The 21,730-nt window shown below is 39.8% G+C and overlaps 1 protein-coding gene across 3 annotated transcripts in view; it reads right to left on the bottom strand.

The window, feature by feature from the left end:
- The window catches only part of fndc3ba (fibronectin type III domain containing 3Ba), an 86,581-nt gene that overhangs the window by 15,940 nt on the left and 48,911 nt on the right, over positions 1 to 21,730 (bottom strand). For all 3 annotated transcript variants that reach the window (XM_085256974.1, XM_085256975.1, XM_085256976.1), the window contains 15 exons: positions 11,430 to 11,488; positions 10,275 to 10,426; positions 10,111 to 10,170; positions 9,848 to 9,986; positions 9,369 to 9,422; positions 8,955 to 9,079; positions 8,070 to 8,244; positions 7,145 to 7,231; positions 6,053 to 6,188; positions 5,582 to 5,656; positions 4,691 to 4,809; positions 4,025 to 4,130; positions 3,165 to 3,331; positions 2,421 to 2,534; positions 1,503 to 1,652 (listed from right to left, as the gene is read on the bottom strand). In XM_085256974.1, coding sequence (XP_085113100.1) covers positions 1,503 to 1,652; positions 2,421 to 2,534; positions 3,165 to 3,331; positions 4,025 to 4,130; positions 4,691 to 4,809; positions 5,582 to 5,656; positions 6,053 to 6,188; positions 7,145 to 7,231; positions 8,070 to 8,244; positions 8,955 to 9,079; positions 9,369 to 9,422; positions 9,848 to 9,986; positions 10,111 to 10,170; positions 10,275 to 10,426; positions 11,430 to 11,488 — 1,718 coding nt within the window. The remainder of the gene's footprint in view (positions 1 to 1,502; positions 1,653 to 2,420; positions 2,535 to 3,164; positions 3,332 to 4,024; positions 4,131 to 4,690; positions 4,810 to 5,581; positions 5,657 to 6,052; positions 6,189 to 7,144; positions 7,232 to 8,069; positions 8,245 to 8,954; positions 9,080 to 9,368; positions 9,423 to 9,847; positions 9,987 to 10,110; positions 10,171 to 10,274; positions 10,427 to 11,429; positions 11,489 to 21,730) is intronic.

Below are 21,730 nucleotides of genomic sequence, written 5' to 3'. Positions count from 1 at the left end.
AGTGAAGACTAAAACCAAGGCAGACAGATGATGGTTAACAATAAGAAGGGAAGAAGATAAATATGAAGGGATTTATTAATAAGCACAGGACAAAGAGCAAGACAACGTTAAATGGGAGGGACTGATATAGAAAACTGAATAGACAAGAAAACTAGCAGAAAGACATGAATTCAAATTAGTTTGAAAGAGCATTAATCCTTTACTTGTGCTGTCAAACACATTAATATTCAGCTCAAGTATCCACTATTAAATGCCTTTCAATCGCTCGTTGTAATAGTCACCTTCATTGCCTCTTACAGACTTCGAGAGGAGGAAGGAAGGACAAAATTGGTATTTTATATACATCTTGTCCATTCGGAAAGCTTGAACTAAAAATAAAAAATGTAGATAAATTGCTTCCTTCCATCCATTTTTGAGCCTTGTAATAGTTACATGTAAAAAGCAACATTCATGGATTAAATGTACTTAGCAAATCCAAGCAGATGAGCAGTGTTTGTTTTCTTGTAAAAATGCACTGTAGCCACTTTCCAAAAACAGCCAAGCACCATTCACGAGTAGATACCAAGGAGAAGGAATCTACAATGTGCACTTATATATAAATCCTTGACGGTTTATCTCAGCATTAAACTATCTAGATAACTCTGGGTCCAGCAAGAAAAGTTATACTTCAGTAGTTTCTCGGATTTATCCTCAGCTGTCAAATTCATTTTGCAGAGGCTAGAAAAACACATAGAAACTGATTTAACTTATCCTTACGTTGGCGTCCCCCCATTCAAAGCATTCTCATAAAACAAGTGCGTGTCAGGTTGTGCAGATTTGAAACACTGCTACAGAAGATGAACCAGTACAAGTTCATTCAGGTATAGAACGTATGGAGTCACACAGACTTCAACCAAGTCAGCGCCTCTGGTGTGATCCATTCCTGCAATCTTCTTAAGGTGTACAGATATGAACACACAGGCGTACACTTCTAGTGCACAGAGACAAAGAGAAATCACATACATGTAGAAAAGCAATTATTAGGATGGTAGGTTGACCTTGGATTGTCAACCTATTAACTATTAACCGATTATAAATAGTCCTATAGAGATGTGAGCCATAAAGCATGTTGTTATTGGATTCATAGCTTCAGAGGGTACAAGACAGAAAGGGAGTAAGGGAGAGAGTTAGACAAACAGAAGGAGAAGGAGAAAGACGGCACTTATTTATGCACCACATTGAGGGTCAGAATACAAACTGAATCAATGACCATTAATCTTTCCCTGGAGTCTGAGTGTTTGTGTTGCAGCATCTTGGTTTCATGTTTCCAGGCTGAATTTTTGTCGCGCTCACAATTCAGTTATTTCTTTTGTTTCTGGAAGTGCTTATGTTCCATAAACTAGTACGTTCTTCTTTTCTCATTGTCAGTTTAACTATGCATGGCTTCAACAAAAGTGAATGTTGTATGCCTGTCTATGTTCATCTAAATCCACTGTAGGGATATCTAGTAGTGTGTGCACTACCTGTAGCCTGCAGCAGTAATTTGTGGCAGGTGTCAAATCTGACAGTTCACACTGCGTGGCAGATCCGCAGTAGATGAGCTCCATGGGTTCATCTTCCCTCGCCCACTCCAAACGATATTCAGAGATGTCTGTACCCGAACCCTCAGGGCTCTGCAATAGAAACACAAAATCAGCTCAATGGAATTAACAGATACCTGAAAGTTAATGGATTCAGGTCTTGTTTTGCAAACCCAAAATGAAAAACAAGATTTTTTTTTTTTCCATCTAAACTTAAGTCTATTGAGGTAGGTAAGTATTTGGACCCACATTTATTGTCATTTAACCTTGGTAAATCACCACAGCAGATTTGAAATCAAATGATCAAGATCTGATTAAAGTGCAGACTAAATTCAAAGGTTTTAACAAAAGTACAGCATTAACTGTTTAGAAATTAAAGCCATTATAACCATGCATAGTCTGATAGTTATACCATGGTTGCATAGTTACTGGCCAGGTGAGGCCTGTTCCTTAATTTTCCAATGACAAATTAGGTATATAAATCAAAAGTGTGCAACCTTCATTTGGTATATTTTCAGTGGAATATGTGGAGTATGGGGACCAAAAAATGATGAATGTGACTATTAGTCTGAAAAACAAAAAAAGATACCCTTTAAAGTGATAGGAAAAAAACTTTAGGAGTGGCCAAATCAGCAAGCTGGTATATTCTTAAGAAGGAATGAGCCTGCTAAGCAACACCAAAAGGCCCAAAAGATGACTTTACTACTTTTTTTTATTTTAAACAGTAAAAGGGAGCTAGAGCTCTTTAGCAGTGTTAAAAAATGTGGCCTGTCTTTTTATATTTGCTTGTCTGTTTTTTGTTCCTTCCATACACTGTTTATTTCCTTTGATAAATGCAGCTGTGTTTTTGGTTTGCCTCACCTCCCAGTTGAGTGTTACACAGGTGTTACTGGTGAGTGTGATTATGGGAACTCCACACTGCGCAGGAGGACCCGCTGCAGTCGTCACCTCTGTAGGCTCAGAGTATGGTCCGTACTAAGGGAGACACAGATCGATTGACACAAAATAAATGAGAAAGTTGAATCATTTAGACAGTAAAAAGTTTACAAAAGCTGAAAATCAAATTCTAATCCCAAACTGAAAAGCTGTGAAATATAGACACAGTCATCTTGTTCAATAAGCAACAGTGCTGAGGTTTTGGCGCCATCTAATTCACTTTCAGGTGACCGGATAATCAAAACAATCAAATCTTATAATATTAAGTTAATTTTCTAGGGGACACTGATCCAACTACTCAGTGTCTGTGTCTACACCTACGGTTTTAAGTTGAATTTTCTGCTTGTTGCTTAATATTGGATGTGTATTAAGAGCTCCCAAGTTTGTGTGCTCAATATGCAGAGCAAATTTCAAAGCCATAAGTAAACAAATGCTATTTAATTCAATATTTCATGCTTAGCTGTTATAAAACATCCCTTCTTTTATAGGCTGACCTATTAAAGTGGCTGGATCAAGCTTCAAAAGGTTTCAGCTACGCTTTTCTGTTGTTCTTTAATAAGTTTTATGGTCTAGCCTGGTGAATTACCAGATCGTCATGGCTTTCATTTATTTATTTTCATTTTTATTATTGATCACACTCTTGCTTTGAAAAGCCAGACAGTTTCTTACCCCAGCCTCATTGGCAGCCCTCAGTCTGAAGCTATATGTTGCACCAGGAAGCAAACTAGCGACAGTGCACTGTAGCTCCGAGCCATGATACACCTCCGTTGGCTTGGCGTCTCCCTCACTCATCTCCAGACTGTACACACACTCCTCACACACTCCCTCAGGGGAGTCTAAGAAGATCAAATAAGAGAGAGCGATAAGAAGAAACATTTACAGTGAAACTAACCACAATACATGAATTGTGATGAAAATACACAATACATATGTCACGATATCTTGTTACACATAAATTCTTAATGATGTATTCAGTATTTCACAAGCTTTTTATACTGCTTACAGATTAATACACAGGGTATATTTTGAATACTTTCTAGGGGTTTTTCCCCATAAACCTGGTGCTATTCTCTGCTTGCAGAAAGACAAAAGTAATAAATAATGGTGACAGTGGGGAAAACCCTCCAATACTTTATGTTTGACCTTCAGCTCGAGCCAGTAATTGCAGCTGCAGCAGTGCCTGAATGTGAGCTGATTAGAGACATGACCAGCTGTATTAAACTGGTAAAAGAAAGAACTTCCTCAGCATGGCAGGCTGGAAGACCTTTTCCTGCCAAGAGATAACAGTACTAATCTACAATAATAGGCTGACATTAGGAGAGTTAAGTCAAATATGAGGCTAGGTTAGGCATTTAATGAGCTAAATTAGGGCTCAATTAGGCTGAAACGTGGTTGACTCGGCTTACATTAGAATTGGCCAGGGAAACATATTAAACGGCCAGAAGGTGATTTAGCTGCCTTATACGAAAATAATTCGAATATATTCTAGTAAATAAAAGTAAACAGGGTGCGTGTATGCCTGAACTCACCCCATTCTAACTGCACCTCCTTGTGTTTGGCTTTACCGACAATCCTTGGCGGCTGGCAGGGCCCTGGTGGGACACTTAATGTATGGACTGGAACACTACCAGTGCACTTAAAGAGCAAAAAATAAAAGGTACAAAAGACAATTACAGATAGGCTTAATTATTGGTGTACATGTATAATTTTAGGAAAGATTACTGAAAAGATTGTTTGACAACAACAACTATATTTTTCAGTGCAAAATATCTTTTGAAATTCCCATCATATTTAGTGAGCGGGTACTTCATGTCCCTTGGTACCTATGGAGTTGAATGAACAAAAAGTTTGTGGAGTTCCTCAGGGCTTTATTCTTGGACCTCTCCTATCAAACAGACTTTTTTTTTTTAACTTAGATTATAGAATATTGCTATTTTTGTATTATTGTTATGCAGATGACATACAACTGTACATATTAGTGTAACCTCAGACTGACAGTTTACAACACTCACTCAAAAAAATTGACTACAATTTATTATTGGACGTGCAAAAACACACAACTGAACTTAGATGGGCCTGAAACTGCCCCCATTGCCTTAAAGAAAAAAGAAACATATGTATGTATATATATGTATATCTATGTGTGTGTGTGTATTGCTGAAATTTGTGTATGCATGCATGTATGTGAATCTTACTGGGCTGTGTCCTCCGGTGGTGATACTACACACACGTAGGTGATAAACGGTCCCTGGTCTCAGTCGCTCACACACACACTGTGTTGCCGGACCACTGTACGCTACTTCCCATTGGTTTGCTGCACACACACACACACACAAAACAAGGAATTACACTAAAGCACATACACATAATCAGCTGCTGTTTTGTACGTATTTCTGCAGTTTCCAGAAACAGAATCCCACTGACAACGCTTTGTTTCTGTTCTGCTGTTGATGGATTGCGTATGCCTGTGAAATATAATACTCTCCCTGTGAAGCAGCACTATGCCGTGCAAATATAGGCCTTGTTTACATCACAGCGTAAATTTCCTAGCAGAAGTGTATTGTGTTTCTGTAATGCATAATACTATGTTATCTCTACAGACTGAATGTACCTAAAAGTGAAGTTTGAATAAACCTAATATGGCAGAGTCATTCGTTTCAATGACCACATCTTTTTAAGAAGAAAAAGGTTTTAAAAAGCCTGTCTTGATATCACAGGACAGTGTAAATACAAGCTAGATAAAATCATCCAGATGACTTTTTAGGTCGATTCTATTGACAAAAGAACAAAGGCTTTTGATATTCTCTTCTTCTGTACACTGACACTCAACAGCAATCTTTTACTATAGATTGAAAGGAACTAGACAAGATTAGGTTTCCTGTAGGGCAGGTGTGAGCAACGCTGTGTGCTTCAATATCTTAATTTGATGCTAAGAAAGACTCAATTATGGCTTCTATTTTTTTTAGGCTGGTAGTTGAGAAAAGTTAAACAGCACACGAAGAGAAAAAGGTCTGTCCTAAGATGCTGGAAAATCTTTCATGGTATGTTTGAATAGATACAGTGACAGACAGATATAACACAGGTACCTTCAGAACATCCCTCTGAGATGATCTCAAGCAGGTACGTAAGAGCTTCAGATCCCCCATTGTCCATTGGAGGATCTGTCAAAACAATTGATGAACTGATTTTAGTTTGGAATATTATTGCACATAAACAATATTCCAATTCGCAGGAGACAACATGTAGAAAATAATTGTTATTATTTTAGTTACTTTAGTTAGCTAAATTATTTTCTCTGGGACATTAATATCAATACCAAAAAAATCTATCTGTTGCAGTCTTATGTATTTTTGCAATTCTTCTGAAAGTGTGAAACACACTAACAGCAAACAGTGTCAGGATTCAGTTTGATCTGGATCAAGTCAACTTGCACACATGTAGTCTTGGCTTGGATAATGCTGAAAAGTCTGTACCAAATCAATTTTGTATGAAAGCATCTCAATGAGTATCTGTATGTATATGATATGATATATGCGCATGGATGTGTGCCTCTTTACCCCATGTGACAGTAAATCCATAGGGTGTTGCCTCTGTGACACAGGGTGCAGATGGAGGGCCCGGTTTGTCTGGATTGGTGGTGCAAACCAAAACTTCACTTGGACTGCTCTTTCCCTCCATGTTTGATGCTATGAGCTGCAGGAAGAGAGGTGGACAGAAGGGACAATTAGAGACACAGAGCACGTAACAAAGGTAAAAAGACAAAGAGTGTAGTGGGAGATCAGAAATCGAGAATAGGTTGATAGAAAGGCCTAAATTAGGCTCAGTGATTGAACAGGCGACTGCATGCTGCAAGGCCAAACTGTACTAGCCTGGGTTCAATTCCAACCCAAGGCCCTTTGCTGCACATCATCACTGCTCCCATTCTCCCTGCTTTCCTTTCTCTTTTTACTTAAATTTGTCTAATACTAGTCAGAAAAATCCAAAAAGTAGATAAAGGATGAAACGAAGGGGAAGAGAAAAAGAGGAAAGAAGAAAAGGCGAAAAGAATATAGACAGAGTGGAAAACTGAGAAAAGAGCCACAGCAAGCCAAGCAGAGACACACAAAAGAATTTCTGAAAACTTAAATCAATTGTCGTGATAAATAGGAGCCATTAGTCTCTGCCCCTTCACGTGTTGTTGTTTTGGCTTCTCTGCCTTCTTCTCTTTTCTATTATCTAATTCTGTCGCTACATCCAATAGATAATTTTGCTTTGTTACATTATGTCTACACCAGATGGATAGCACAGGGACAGCAGAAAGACTTGATTCTTTGTGTGTATTCATGTGTTTTGTGTTTTCGAAGATGCAGAGCTTTATCAAACAATGTGCATGAGGCAAGGTAGAAAAACCCAAAATAAACACAAACTCACCTGGTGAGGTACGCGCAAGAGGATTTTGATAGATTTGTACAATGTCCTCGAATTATGAACAGGCACAAAAACCACAGCTGAATGTTGTGTACTTGACAAATGGTTAGTGATTTGCAGTGTTAGACAACTCGTTAAACTATAGCCAAAATGACATATTTTGCATATTCTCTCTTAGTAAAAAAGCTTCTGATTTTCAACAAGTGGGACACAAGTGCAGAAACCAAAACACAAATGCTTACCCTGAATTTATACTGTGTACTCCTCTTCAGGCCTTGTACAGTACAGCTCAAGTTTTCTCCAGTGTACTTTGGATGAAAGTCTGTTCCCTGTGGGAGGTACAGTGTTTGATTCTCTCAGGGTGCATTAGGATCGGCATAAATTATTGAGTTTATGGATGCAATAAATGCTGACTTTTAGCTCACATTTTATTGTATATAGATATATATATGGATACAGTAGAAAGAGAGCAGAGAACCTGTGGGAACATATAGTGTGGTTTATATGTACAGTACTGTGCAAAGGTTTTAGGCAGGTGTGGAAAAATGTTGTAGAAAATGCTGTAAACAAAGAATGCTGTACATCGGGGGTCCCCAATCCCAGTCCACGAGGGCCGGTGTCCCTGCAGGTTTTAGATCTCACCCTGGGTCAACACACCTGAATCACATGATTAGTTCATTACCAGGCCTCTGGAGAACTTCAAGACATGTTGAGAAGGTAATTTATCCATTTAAATCAGCTGTGATGGCTCAAGGACACATCTAAAACCTGCAGGGATACCGGCCCTCGTGGACTGGGATCGGGGGCCCCTGCTGTACATGCTCAGAGTTTATGTCTGTATTGCATATTTGGATTTACGGCTGTGCATCAGTGGCACTTACCCTAAATCTTTTTCATGAGATTATGAATATAAGCTTCGATATTCCTTTATACTGTCTTTTTCATTTGTTATTTTCATGTGTATATCCATAACTTTCAAACTGAGATCTTTTAGTCTTCGGTTGACTGACTGCTGTAGTACAACACACCCTGATGCTGATTTATAAAACTCGTAAACTGGACACAAACTAACAAACAGACAAAAGATGTTCTAGAGTCTTTGAGGTCTATTTTTAATGTAAAGAAAAATAAAAGTTACAAATGTTTTTGTACATGGACGGTACTCACGCTGTTGTCCTCCTGGATCTCAAGTGTGTATTTGAGCTGCTCCACATTGGGACTGCCCTCAGGACGCCCCCACTCCAGGGTCACCCAGGACACCCCTGCCCTGACAAGCCGTGGTGCCAGAGGCAGAGCAGGCAGGGTGCCCATGGTGATATACACCACCTCTGAACTGAAGCCACTGCCGAAAAAGAAATTTCCATTTTAAGCTTTCCTTCAAAACGCTGAAGAAATGATTGCCATGGGTTTCAATTTCAGCTGAGATGGAGACATGAATATTTTTCAAAGTGAAAGGTGGAGAAAAATCAGCGAAAATGAAAAGGAAAAGGACACTGACAGAAGTGCATTGGTGAATAATCACAGAGGTGCGTGGAGTTGGGAGTGAAGACGTTATATGAGTTCCGAAGAGGATGTTAAACAGAGAAAAAAGGAGCGCATAGGGAGGATGGATGATTTGTAGTGGGGGGAAAAATATTCAAGTTAGAATAAAAGCAAGTAACCCAGCTTCAAATCTGCCAAACTGAAGGATGCATTAAAGCTGTTTTGAGTTCGTTCACAGAGCTAATATCTCCTCCCTCACTCTCAGTCCCCTCTATGACCTCTCTGCTCCCTTTCACCCTAATAACTGCAGGCGAGATGGTCCACGCTATGATGACAAGAGGAGGCAAGAGAAGAGTGGAAATAGAGGGAAATGGGAAAAGAGGAAGTCTATTCTTCTGTATGTAACTGATGTTACATGGAGAATAGCAGTTCGGTGCTTGCCTGCTGCCATAGTGGTATACAATGAAGAACAACAACAAAAAAACATGCAATATGCCTCCCATGACACTGTATTCATGCAGGTGTGCGTATATAAAACGTATATATACACATTCAATAACAGAACTTTACCTTCTGCCTATGTCGTTGTGTGCAGCCAACCTGAATGTGTAGTCACAGGCGGGGTAGAGTCGTGTGACCTTATGGTGCCTCTGGTTCCCAAAGTAACATTGTCTGAAAACGCTGTTCTTCTTTCCCTGCAGAGAAGACGTATACAGAAAAGACATAAAGACAAGAACGGACATTAGGATTGATAAGCTCACCTACAACAAAATGTTAAATGTGAAGAAAAAAATAGCACGACAAAGTAAAGAAGTATAAATAGAAGATGGGAAGAAAAGCCAGACATTCATTGCAAGAGCATAATTCACAGTTTTATTCCATCTTGTCTGAAGAGCCCAATGTTGACATGTGTTTAGGGACACTGGTGATAGGTGTAAGTGCTGCTTTGAGGTAAGGGTAGAGCATGACAGATGACAGACTTACCTCATCCCACTCGAGCAGGTAGTTTGTAATTTTGGATCCGTTGTCACCTGGGGGCTATGGGTGACAGTGAAATGGACCGAGGGAAGCAGAGAAGAGAGAAGAGAGAGATTGAGAGATTAGCTAAGGATAAAAGACTCTGACAATGAGACAGACAGAATACCGGCTGTGTTTTTATGATTGGCCTTATATCCTGTCTGGGTGACTGATGTTACTCTTTATGAATGACAGTGTGCAAGGATATAAAAAAATACTAAAATAACAGGTCAGAGAGGACACAGGGGTGCATTCTAACAGAGTTGTGCAACTACTTGTCGGTGCTGCACGGCTGATGCACTCAAACTATTAACGCATCGGAGTTGTAATATATTTAATTTAAAATATCATTAAATGTGTCACAATGACAAATCACTGTGATGTTTCTTGGGAGTGAAAATACTTCATGGAGGAGTATCTGGACAAGAAGATGTCAGTAGCTGTACCTTCCACTGTAGGGTGAGGCTGGTCTTGGCACGATTTGTGAGTTTTGGTGGTGACGGGACATCAGGGACCGTGGATTCTGTGGTAAACGAGCCGGCCTCTGAACACGAGCCTCGAACCAAATTGTACATTGCCGACACCCTGATACAGAAAGACAAACGAAACAAACAGTTAAAGGATGTTTTTATCCAACATTTCAGGGATTCCTGGACCCCCATACGCTGCAACACACAAGTAGTTAATATTAAAAGGATTGAGGCCTTACCGTACGTGGTAGTCTGTAGCTGGCCTGAGATCTTTCAGATGATACTCCAATTCTTCACCACTGAAACACAGACAAGACATACAAAGTCACCAGTGTCCTTTGGATGACCTTAAGGATTAAATTTGGACGCTGTATTTTTTCCCCCCAACTTCTAAGTTTCCTACCTGTATATGAGGCGATATTTCCCATCTCTTCCCTTATCTGAGAGAGATACCTCATAGGAGCAAGACACAGGTATCCCGTTACTATGCCTGTTCACCAGCCCTGCTGGGGGGGCCCAGGACAGCCGTGCAGTCCGTGCCTGAATATTGGAAACCTTCAGGACACAAAGGAATACACATAGTTATAGCCGCATTGCTAGTGAAGTCAATAACAGGTAGTTAAAAGCCACTGTACAAATGACTGTTGGATTTGCATACAATGTTACCAATAGTAGTCATTTTTAAATATTTTAAACCACAACATCTTGTGGTTTAAATGCCTGTTTGAAAAAAAGCTGAATCCATCCATCCAGGTGAATTTATGCTGTTTATATAACTCTATGTGTACATTTGCAACAGACTACTGCATTCATCATAAACGCTTTAAGTTATAGGACATCGAACATGCATCATGCATCGGCACTGAAAAAATAGACAGTGTCACAAGGAAACCTCCGAATTGTATTACTTCTCATTCTCAACTATAATAAACTTGATCAGTTTATAAGTTATCTGAGGTTTTAAGCATAGATAAATCACTACTACTGGACATCAATCAAAAATCTATTTCATGTATTTCTCAGCATCTCCATCTGTAGTTATACTAAATATCCTCTTTGTATCATCACTCAGTTGTCACAGTCTCAAGCCGCGGCGTAAACTCAAAGATGTTAAATGGGCACAGCATGCTGACCAAACTGTTTTAACTTGGAATGAGCAGTTCCTCTCTAGTAAACCATGTCTGCACGGAAGCAGCTCATTCATTCAATCACATTCCCCTCGGGGAAGGAAAAAAGCTATTACAGAGTGTGCAGCTTGGGTGAGCAGATGCTGCCCTCAGGTGGCCAGCATTAGCACAGCGTAAATTATAATTACTCTCCCTGCTGCTCAAGCCCCCCAAAAAACATTGAAAATGAGGAATGTGCTGCATATACAAGTCAGTATAGATATTATTCTAAACGTAAGCATTTCATTTTCATGTGACTCAAAGAGACCAAATAAACATACGGAAAAGTCATCACTGCTTAAGCCAGCTGTGACTGCATCGGACAGGGAAGTGATTGATGAGAGCGGTTTGAATGTGTGTGTGCGTGCAGTTGTGGGAAGAGGTATGCCAACCTGTGGTTTTTCGATTGCAGACAGCATGTCTTGAACACGCTTCCCCTCTGAATCATGATCTGAGGAGAAAGACAGACAAAAAAAGACAGTAATTATCAAGAATGACATAATAAATATTCCATCATAAAAGAGAGGCTCTGTGTATAAACTGGGGTGAGAATTCCCAAGGGCATTTTCCCCCACATGTCAGGCCATAATTACAATCTATGAAAACTGTTTCTACCTTTCTTAATGTGAGTTTGATTGCCAGTGAAAATTCTAACTTTCAAATCACATCCACATTGGCTGCATGGCTGAAAATGAGACAATGAGAACATTTTCAGCTCCCAGATGTTACCGGTACTGTCAAATGTAGTAATCGAGGGCTCATTATTACACAAGGTCGGCCAAGGTTTGCGTTTAAAAGGGGGAATTAAGGTTGAAAATGTCACCAAAAAGCATTTACATTCCCTAATCAACTGTAATGTTTTCTGTGGCATTTTCAGTCCAGCAAATAATTCAACCATCTGTGGAAAAATGAAACAAAAATAGCCCAAAATAAAATAAAAAACCCCCATCAATTCTTTAGAAATTCTGTTGCCAAATGGTGTGTGATGCAACACTTGTTTTCTTCAGTAAGTGCCTATTTCATCTCATCAAGTCGTTACACAGCTGTTGGGGAGGAGGAGAGGAAAAACCTAAATGCATTCCACAGAAAGGATTACTCATAAATTTCTGACCTATGAAACAATATGGGGATCACCAAAACAAACAAATAAATAAATAAATAAACATGACTCATATTCCACAATGGCTACTCTGCTTTGTACATAAAAACTGATGATGGTTTTCAGATTAAACAGTTCATAGAAATAATAATTCTAATCATTATGATGCACCATTTTCACATCAACTATATCTACATCTGTGAGTAATTGTTCCCAGGAAGGTCTGACATCAGTTTGGCTGTTGTTGCAGCCCAGTTTGTTGACTTTATTGCGCGACTTCTACTGAATACATGTGTATATGATGACTGTGTTTCGTGCATTCTTTAAAACGCAGTTAAGCAGATTTAGCTTGGAAGTGACATGTGATATTCATATGAAAAGTAATTCTGAAGCTTAGAATTAGACATTTCACATGTAGCTATTTTGACAATCAATTATTCATTCAATCGTTTATTAAGCAAAAATCACAAAAGCACATTTCCCATTTATTAGAACTGAGATTTTGCAGTTTTTCATCTATTACAAATCAAAGTTTCGATTTTGACCTAGAATATGAAGCTGTCTCTAACAGATAGCGGGAAACATTTTTCAATGACTTCTTTCATTTCTCAAATATAATCTGTTCAAAATAATTATAATGAGAATATTTGTAACCCACATGAAGATAAAGGCTACTTAGAAAGCATTTCAGGGTGTGAGTGGAGCTGTTGTTTTTACTGTCCCTTCTGAGTGTGTCACTGGTTCTGCACAGCCTCTTTGAAAGTGAGCAGCATAAACACATGCATATAAAAACTGGTCCACCGACACATGTAAAGGTGATTTAGTAGACGCTCGAGGTTGTTATGAGGGTGAGCGCAAGTGAATGTGTGCGCACACGTGTGGGAACTTCCCACTCCCCCACCGCTGCCGCCCACCCCCACCCCGTGTGATCCCCGAAGTTGAGGTTTTTCCTGATTGAAGGGAATCTGTTTTCTCCATTTCAGTGTGACCACTCGAGATCACACAGGATGTCTCTATGAATCTTTGCGTGAAGGTAAGCAACAGCTAGACCTGCATGAAACCAAGATTGATTGATGCTCGTGCTACAGGAGCGAGGAAACTGTCAAACATGCAAGCATGCGTGCATGCACGTGAATGGAGACCTTACACACAAGCGCAGTATATTTGTGTAAAACGCAGTTTGGGTTTCAAAGATCGATGTATATTTGGCACAAATGATGGAGTGTGCATGTGTGTGTGTGCATGTATGTCGGTTCCTCTGACGGGTTATGGAGGAGAGCGCCTTAATGTGCCTGGGGTACACTTATGAGTCATGGCAACAGTGATGTCATGGAAGCACAACCTCTACTTGCCCTCCCTGTGTGTGAGAAAAAAAGGGCAAGAGCAAAAGAGAGACTGTGTGTGTGCGTCTCAGTATTAGGTCACAGGAGATTGCTGATGGGCAGTGGGGGGGAAGTTTAAGCTACTGTTTGTACATGTGTGTGTTGGGGCTGGCAGCACGGACAGAGTTCAACAGATGCACTGCTAGACACATTAGCTCATTAGTGCTCTTTTCTCTCCTTTTTTTATACATACACTTATCTTTCCATTCTTCCATTGGGACAAAACCGAACTTTTTCTCTTTTATGGAATTACAGCACAGCTCCAGACATGAAGAGCTCCATCAAACAGGCTGACCCAGCTTATCGGATCAGCCGTTGAGTGAAAAAAAGACAGGAGTATGGCCTGCTCAGTGATTTTGCCCCACATTTACAGTACTGGTCTCATGTAACCAAGAGCATAAAGTTAAGAGGTGGTCTCAACAAATTCAACTTCTGACATAAGAAGAGAACTTATTTAATATTTCAGAAGACGTGTAATAACGTTTGAAAAACACTACTTCTTTACCTCACCACTGAGTGTTATGACTGGCGGTCGTTGGCGAGTCCATCTGGTTAAGTGTTTAATACCGAGATGAACCAGGAGATGATGCTGACAGCTGAAATCTGAAACGGAACCTCTACTCGGTGTTACTCCACACCCTCCTGTGTCCTTACTGTTCCTCTCTCTTCTGTTTTTGGCGCTGCCCACGCACCATAACTTCCTATTCTCGTCTGACCTCACATCCCGTCTGTGTCTGACCGACTGTGTTTGATTACCGAGAACAGTCAGACGGAGCACAACGGACAGCAGGAAGAAGAGGAATAAGGGAAAATGATGGGGGGAGGGGACCAGGCGACGGGCAGATTTTATAGGAAGAAAGAGAGACACTAAAAGACAGAGTGCAAAGAGAGGGGAAAGGATGGGAAAGATGAGTCTGGGTAAGAGATTAGGTATAAAAACACAAGGAAATTGAGAGACAAAGAGCAAGCCAGGGATCAACGGAGAGGAGGACAAAGGGGGGATGAAAGTGGAAAGAGGGAAAAAGGATTAGGATGATGTCAGGAAAGGATTACAGAAACTTTACTGACATCATCAGTAGGTGCAGAGCAGATGCACACCATTGATCTCAACAGCCGGATAAATAAAGTAATGACTCACTTACAAATCCAGGTTGGCTTTTCCTAAAAGTTACAAAAATACAGCAGAAGTATATAGTGTATGTACATATTTTTATTTTGTTATAACAGCGCTCTGTAGTGGTATGAGACATTCTACAGAAGCAATGATAATGTAGGTATGTTATTAAAATAACTAACTGTGATCATCGCTTGGATTTCTTTTGTTTGTTTGTTTGTTTGTTTGTTTTTGGTCCAATCTGAATATTTTTCCCCTTTATTAATAAGAATAGTAAAAAACAAAGAAACAGTTGAATCATTAATAGCATCATTTTTGCCTGTGAAGCAGACAAAAGGCATTGACAGTTTCTTCCAGATGCTAGCAATATGCCTCCTAGGGAGATTAATAACCACTCGCATACCTTCTTCTCATGGTGCAACATGCCTTTCTGGCACAACAGCAACTGCAAACTACTAGGACCGATGGAGACCTGGAGTAAATTGATGTAATAAACAGGGAACTATTTTAGCTTAAAACTTCCGTTAAGTCATAAACGTAGGAGAGAAGACAGTCATGCTAAGAAAGTGACCACCAAAATTCCCACCTGGTGGTAATGGCCTTGGTTAGTCTCATCATTTTATTCTGACTAACAAAACCTCAGATTAGTCTAAGCACTTCCCACTATATAATTTGAAGCTTCATGACTGGATGTTTCTTTCTTAAATATATTGAAGTCGACTTAAAAGCAAAGAGTAAGCTTGACTCTCTTCATTCCTGTCTTTGCGCTGTAAATTGTACCGCTTTCTCCCTCCCTGTTTACAGCATTTTCCTAAATGTTTAAATGTTACACATCCAGAGACTTCAAAATTAGTTATGTCACTTGCAAAGAGCGTTTCAGTAAAATGTGAGTCACTTTGACATTCAGGAGACTGCATTCCTCCTGCATGATGGCCTATGGCTCGTAGACACAGTCTGTCTGCACTGGGACAGAAAAAGACCTTTAAGGCCTGGAGAAAAAAAATGTGAAAAATGTGCCAACGGCCGCTCACTCAGCCCCCGCTCCACACACGTACTGGGCCACAGGGTGCGTGTGGTGTGTCGCTCAAAAGGAACAAAGTGAGCTATGATACCCATCTTTAGAAGCCTCTAATCAGAGAGAACAAAGCAAAGTGATGGACGCTCAATCTGTAGCAGGGAGAGGTGTGGAGATCAGAGAAAGACCAGAAGGGAAGGAGTGGGTTCAGAAGTGAGAGCGGAGAGGAAAGAGGCAAATAGAGGTAGAGAGGGGCATAGACCTCAGATTCCACACTATTATCATCTACTGCATAGCAAGCATTCCATCTGTTCAACAGCTGGGCTACACACACTAGCGCACAAACACACACACAAAGTGAAGAAGTTGTTGGGACATGCCTGAATTTATGGTTGTCATGGTGAAGGTTTGGTTCTCATGGCCAGAGCCGTTATGGTTTATAAAAGGGATTAGAAAAGGACAGACGGACAGAGGGACTGGTCCAGAGTAACGTGGAAAAGTTGGAGAGTAAAAAAGAAAAAGGCAGCAAATAAGGTGAGTGGAAAGTAAAGAAGCAAGAAGTATATTCAAGAATCAAATATCAAAACACAGATGAAGTGACACTTGCAAATAAGAATCTTGATTATGACTCACTTTCTCTTGTAACCTGCTTAATGGACTTCACAAAAATAAGAATAGGGTAAGGGGTCATCCTGGGGAAGAATTTGGTTACTACTGCTGGATGTCTGCATACGCAACCTAATCTCTTGGTCATTAATAACCGTTTAGAAAGAGTGCATGTAAATGATAAAGACTATGCAAAATGAAGGGTAAGCTACCAGACCATAAAAATAATATATAAAAGCTCATGTGTTGCAAATATTGGAATACAAAGGCCTTCTTATACTCTTATACTCAAAATCACATTTTTTGACTCCCTTTCCTAACCTGTTATCTCTTAATATGCATGCATGCATGCCAATGTAGACACAGAGACCTTTTCCACTGCAACCCTCTCACTAAGGAAGAAAATGAACACTTCAACTGCCAGCTGACACAAAAAAGTCTATCCACGTTTTCATACCATTTGCACATGCATGCACATGTGTTTATAAAAGAATGTACGTGCTGTGAGTGACAAAGCAACCTGGCTAAGCAGTGAGGGATTATGGGGGATGCGTTTCTCAGAACCCTGACCCCATTTGACCCTGCTCAGCCAAAAAAAAAAAAAGTTTGAGGGAGTGAGTGCAGACTGGCAGACAGCGGGAGGGAATTATACAATCCACAGATAGCAGGGCTGGTTAAAAACAGGAACAGCGACAAAAAGGCAAACAACAAAGTGGTAGATAGTTGGAGACTAATCAATGCAATGTCTCCTTTACTGCAAAGGCAAATTAAAAATAAATACCTCAATTTAAATTTAAATGCCTTAGGCTGTTGTTAAGCTGTTTTTAGTAATGACAGAAATTGTCTTTACCCACTGTGCATACTGTGCATGCATTTGATGGCACCAATAAGTACATTAATAAGCAAGGTGATAGCTGTCCATGCTCCAATATCAGTCATTTGTATAGTTTTACTTAAATCTGATGGTTTTTTGTGACTCATTTCCCAAAAGCAATTTGTGTAAACAAACTGGCAACATCCATTAAAAAAACAAAAACAACAACAACTCACTAAATCCCAGTTTATTTGTGAGTTACTGGAGGTTTCATGTGTGTGAATTTCAAAAATGAAATTTTAGGTTTTGATGAAACGTTAAAATTATCCCAAGATTCCCAAATGACCTTTTTCATGTGTTTCATGTTGGTTTGTTAAATCATGCCTCTTCTCACATATTTTTTAAAGAAGCCCTTTTAGATTTATTATTTCGTAAGACATGGTCGAAGAAATTCAAAACCTACCAAGCAAAACTACAGGTAGCCACACTGGCCTGCAGTTCCTCAACTGGCCACTTGAGGTCAAACACAAATCAATCCCCTAAGACCAGGGGTCAATCAAAGTTTACACAATTACAGACATGTCTGCTCTAACAGAGAGATGGAAGCCAACACAGGTGACTGTAATTGCCACGTGTCTTCTAACTGTGCTCATTTCAGAGCTTTTGAAAGTGTTTGTAGCGTTGGGACTTTTTGAAACAATTTTAAATGCATTTGTCTTATGAGTGGCTGCTTGTACAAACACCTACAGTCTGGTCTTCAGTTTTGGTGGGTGAGATGCAGAGTTTGTATATTATTTAGCACTTAACAGCAGGTTTCTGTGTTTAACTAGTGCTGCCAGACAGTGTGTTTGCTTGCTAACCAACCTTGCTTTCATCTTATATGGATCGCTGCTTTATACTCTGCATTTTTAGCTTTAATTATTACGTTTAAGTTTCCTGGGTAAGTGGTATAAAGGCCACCTGAGTGACATAAAATGGAAAAAAATATCTAAAGGGAAGCAGCGTCAGGTCTTTCCCTTTCCTAAAACTGACGACCAAGGACACTAAATTACTTAGCAAGTTTAAATCAACTATAATTTTGTTTTTCTAAGCAAGACTTGCACAAGTCTGGTCAGTGTAGAATGACTAGGTGCTATAGTTTATCACTTGTATCACAAGATTCATTCAACTGAATGGTGAAATATCTGGTGTACCCATTGTGACTAACAAGAATACCCTCCCCTTCTAATCCCATTAGTCCTGTTACACGATATTAGCGGGAAAGACATTCCTCTGCTGATAAAGCCATCCCACACTCGCTTTCTGTTTTCTGTACATGTCTCCTTTTGACTCTTATTTCCAACTCTCATTTTTTTTCTTGTGCATTTTCTGTTTTTATTATCTCAACTTTCACCTTCTAGTCTCTTTCTTCCACCTCTCTGGCCTCCAGGTTGCCCTACAAACATGGCCATATTTGGGTTTGTGGGAAGGGGTAGGAGTTTTTCTGTGTGTCTGTGGGAGGGTGGGGGCCTGAGATTATTGCCATGGCAACTCACAAAAACAATCCAGTAAGGAAAGGCTGGGTGTGTATTCACACAATTTCAGGCCCGCTTCTGCAATCACAGCAGGAGAAGCTGGAAGGAGCTGGATGGTTAACATACATAATTGATGAGTCACGACTGGACTCGGTCAAAGGACACACGAGCTTATAAAACCTTACAAAAAACTGCAGTACATGCCTCATTTTACCAGTACTAGTGCTATGAATTTCTCACTAATTGGCATTTTAACTTAATTAGATAGGATGGCTACTTAGTGCAGTGGTTTATATTTGTCTAACAAGAGAAAGAGTCCTGGGACTTGCATCAGGGGTAAAATTCTGCTTTATGTAAACTTAATGATTATTTTGCAAAGGACATTGCTAATACTTTGCCTTATTAACTCTCTCTACTAGTGTTTCTTGTAATAAATGTTTTAGCATTTAAATTATGCTATAATTCTAACTTCTCGTACAGTTTACTTAAAAAATAGCCATGCTTTGACTTCGCAGAGACAGTAATATCTGAAGGTCAAGTGAAAATGCTTACTTGAGTGAATTTTCCATGCAAAGTGAAGTGGCCATGATAAAGCTCAGTCGCTACTGTTGATACTTTTATAACCTGAAAAATGCATGGCGAAAGTCTGAAAAAGGAGGCCACTGTAGAACATGTAAGGAGAATATTTTTCAAGTAAATATTTTAGAAATGTTCTTCAGTTATGAAGCAAAGAAATGGTTAAACGCTGAATTACACTCATGCTTTTTTTGCTTTTAAAACGTCTTTCTTGGAACACTGTCGTGATTGGTAGCCTATAAAAATCTCTTCACATAACAGAGAAGGTGGGTTTCCATACCTCTCATACCTTAAGATAACAGACATACCTTAAGATAACAGACCACTTCCATATCTATGACTGTGAACCCTTCTTATTTTCCACACCTCATTCACAGAGACGACATAGTGGACAAAGCAGCCACTGCACACATCTGGTTTCTCCTGCTTTCACAGTGCTTAGCAGTGACGTAGAAGAAAAAGATGGAGGAGCTGAGGGAACTGGTCCATCTGTTTCTGCTGAAATCCCAGGTTTTTTTGAGTGAGAGACAGGATCTGTGGTGGTGATGATGCAGAAGCAAGATGGAGGAACAGAAGGGACGGAGCCCACATCTGTTTCTGCTCAGCAAGCAGCTCAGTTCTGAGGAACAGGGCCTGTAGAGCTGGCTTTACTAGAGAATGGACGCTCTGCTGGCCAAGTAAGCCTGCTGCCTTGCTGGCACTGGGGCAACAGCCACACACACACACACACACACACACACACACACACACACATATAAAGCAAGGGCATCAAGGGCAAAGCGTAGGCGGCTATGTGTGGTGTGTGTGTGTGTGGTATTCTGGATTGGACTTGACTTGGATGCATCGGGCCAAGGAGCAACTTTGTTGGAATGTTTGTACTCTGCTCTTTAACTTTGCGCCTCTCTGTCTTTCCATCTCTGCCTTCTCTGCGATAAAGAAAACTTTGCATCCATCTCTGTCCTCTCGCATCTGTCCTTCAAATCCAGCATTCCACCCCCTTTCTCACCGTTTGCCCCCCTATCCTCTGGAGCCTCATGGTCTGATTGTTTTACAGGAAGCTCAGTCACGGGGTGTTTGAGCATATGTGTGGTTGTGTGTTGGTGTGCAAGTGTGTTGTGTGATATATCCAGCTGACTCAGCCTGATCTCCAGCCCTGTACTGAGACCCTGGTAGACCAAACAACAAATGACACGCTGACATGCTCCTATCTGTCAAGAGTGTTATGGTTGTTTGAGTTGTACAGTATGTGGCACATGAAACTATGAATCCCATAAGCTGAGATGTTGATCTCACTTCCCTTTTCATCCTGTGGCTGATTTTAGCTAATTCCCTCTAGTGTGTGCGCGCGCACGTGTGTGTGTACTGTAAGCTGTGCAATCTCCCTTTTGTTGCAGTGCAATAAGATGTTTGGTTTTGGTTTGCATTTGCAGATGTCAACTTGCATGTGTACAGATGTGTTAGCTCTTTACTTTAGTGTGTACGTTTTTTTTACTTTTTTCACTTTTCTTAATTATTATAATGACTATTATTGTGAAAAAATGTAAAAAGGAAGTAGTTTCCATACTGATTAAGTCCAGTGTACACATTTGATTGCGTTATGTGGACATTTTCCTGGATGGAGTTGGTGGTGCTGTTACATTTTTTTAAAGATCATTTTTCAGAGCTGTGAGCAACAAAAACAAAATTCTAGTCACCAACATTGCATGGATGTGGAAAACTAACTCAATATTCAATGCAATATTCTGACAGTAAATTTATATTCCTAACATGGTTCTTTGAAACACAGCACCTGCCTAAGCAATGCTGCAGATCTGTGTTTATTAAATGAACTAACCAATGGTAGTGGTCATCTCAGCAGACAACGTCTTCCCCCCAAAAATTGGCTCAGAAACACAAACAAGGATTCAAGTTGTTGACCCAGCCTCTAAACTCCCCAATTCCCAATTGGATCGAGCATGAGTAGGATGCAACTGATCTATCTAAAACAGGAGTGTCAAACATAAGGGCCTGCAGCCAAAATCATCCCCAGCAAAGACATCCAGTGTGGCCTGGTGGACGACTTTGGAAAAGCATAAATTTTTGGACTCTATTTTTAGAATTTGTACAGCTTTTTGCACTGATAAAGACCTATCCAAAGCCATTCATACTACATACCAAAGGAGCTAAGTAATAGATAAAAAATTAAATGAGAGCAACGTTCCTGTTTTTCATTGTCTACAATAGAAATTTGGCTTTAAAAAAAATAAATAAAGTCATCAATAAACAAAAACTTTTTTATAAATATGTGAAACTCTGGGCAGTGAGCTACCGGAACTTTCTCTGCAATTTCACACATGCAAATTGTAAAACTACACATTTAATTACAATACATGTGTAAAAAAAAACACACTTGCAATAACAAATTTTAATTTACTTGTGTAGAAAAACTGAGATGTGCTGCTGAAATTGCACTTTCTCATTTTATGTTAAGATATCTCAAGGATTAAATGAGTATATAAATATCTTTACACTGACAGAAAGTGGAGTTTTGCTCATCTAGCCCACTTAAAATCACAATGGATTACATGTGGCAC

The sequence above is a fragment of the Mchenga conophoros genome, linkage group LG19 (assembly GCF_057382185.1).
Source record: "Mchenga conophoros isolate Kocher_MC1m ecotype Shallow Benthic linkage group LG19, M_conophoros_male_GT1.1, whole genome shotgun sequence".
Taxonomy (NCBI): domain Eukaryota; kingdom Metazoa; phylum Chordata; class Actinopteri; order Cichliformes; family Cichlidae; genus Mchenga; species Mchenga conophoros.
The sequence above is the reverse complement of the archived record's forward strand: the minus strand, read 5'-3'. Positions and strand labels throughout refer to the sequence as shown.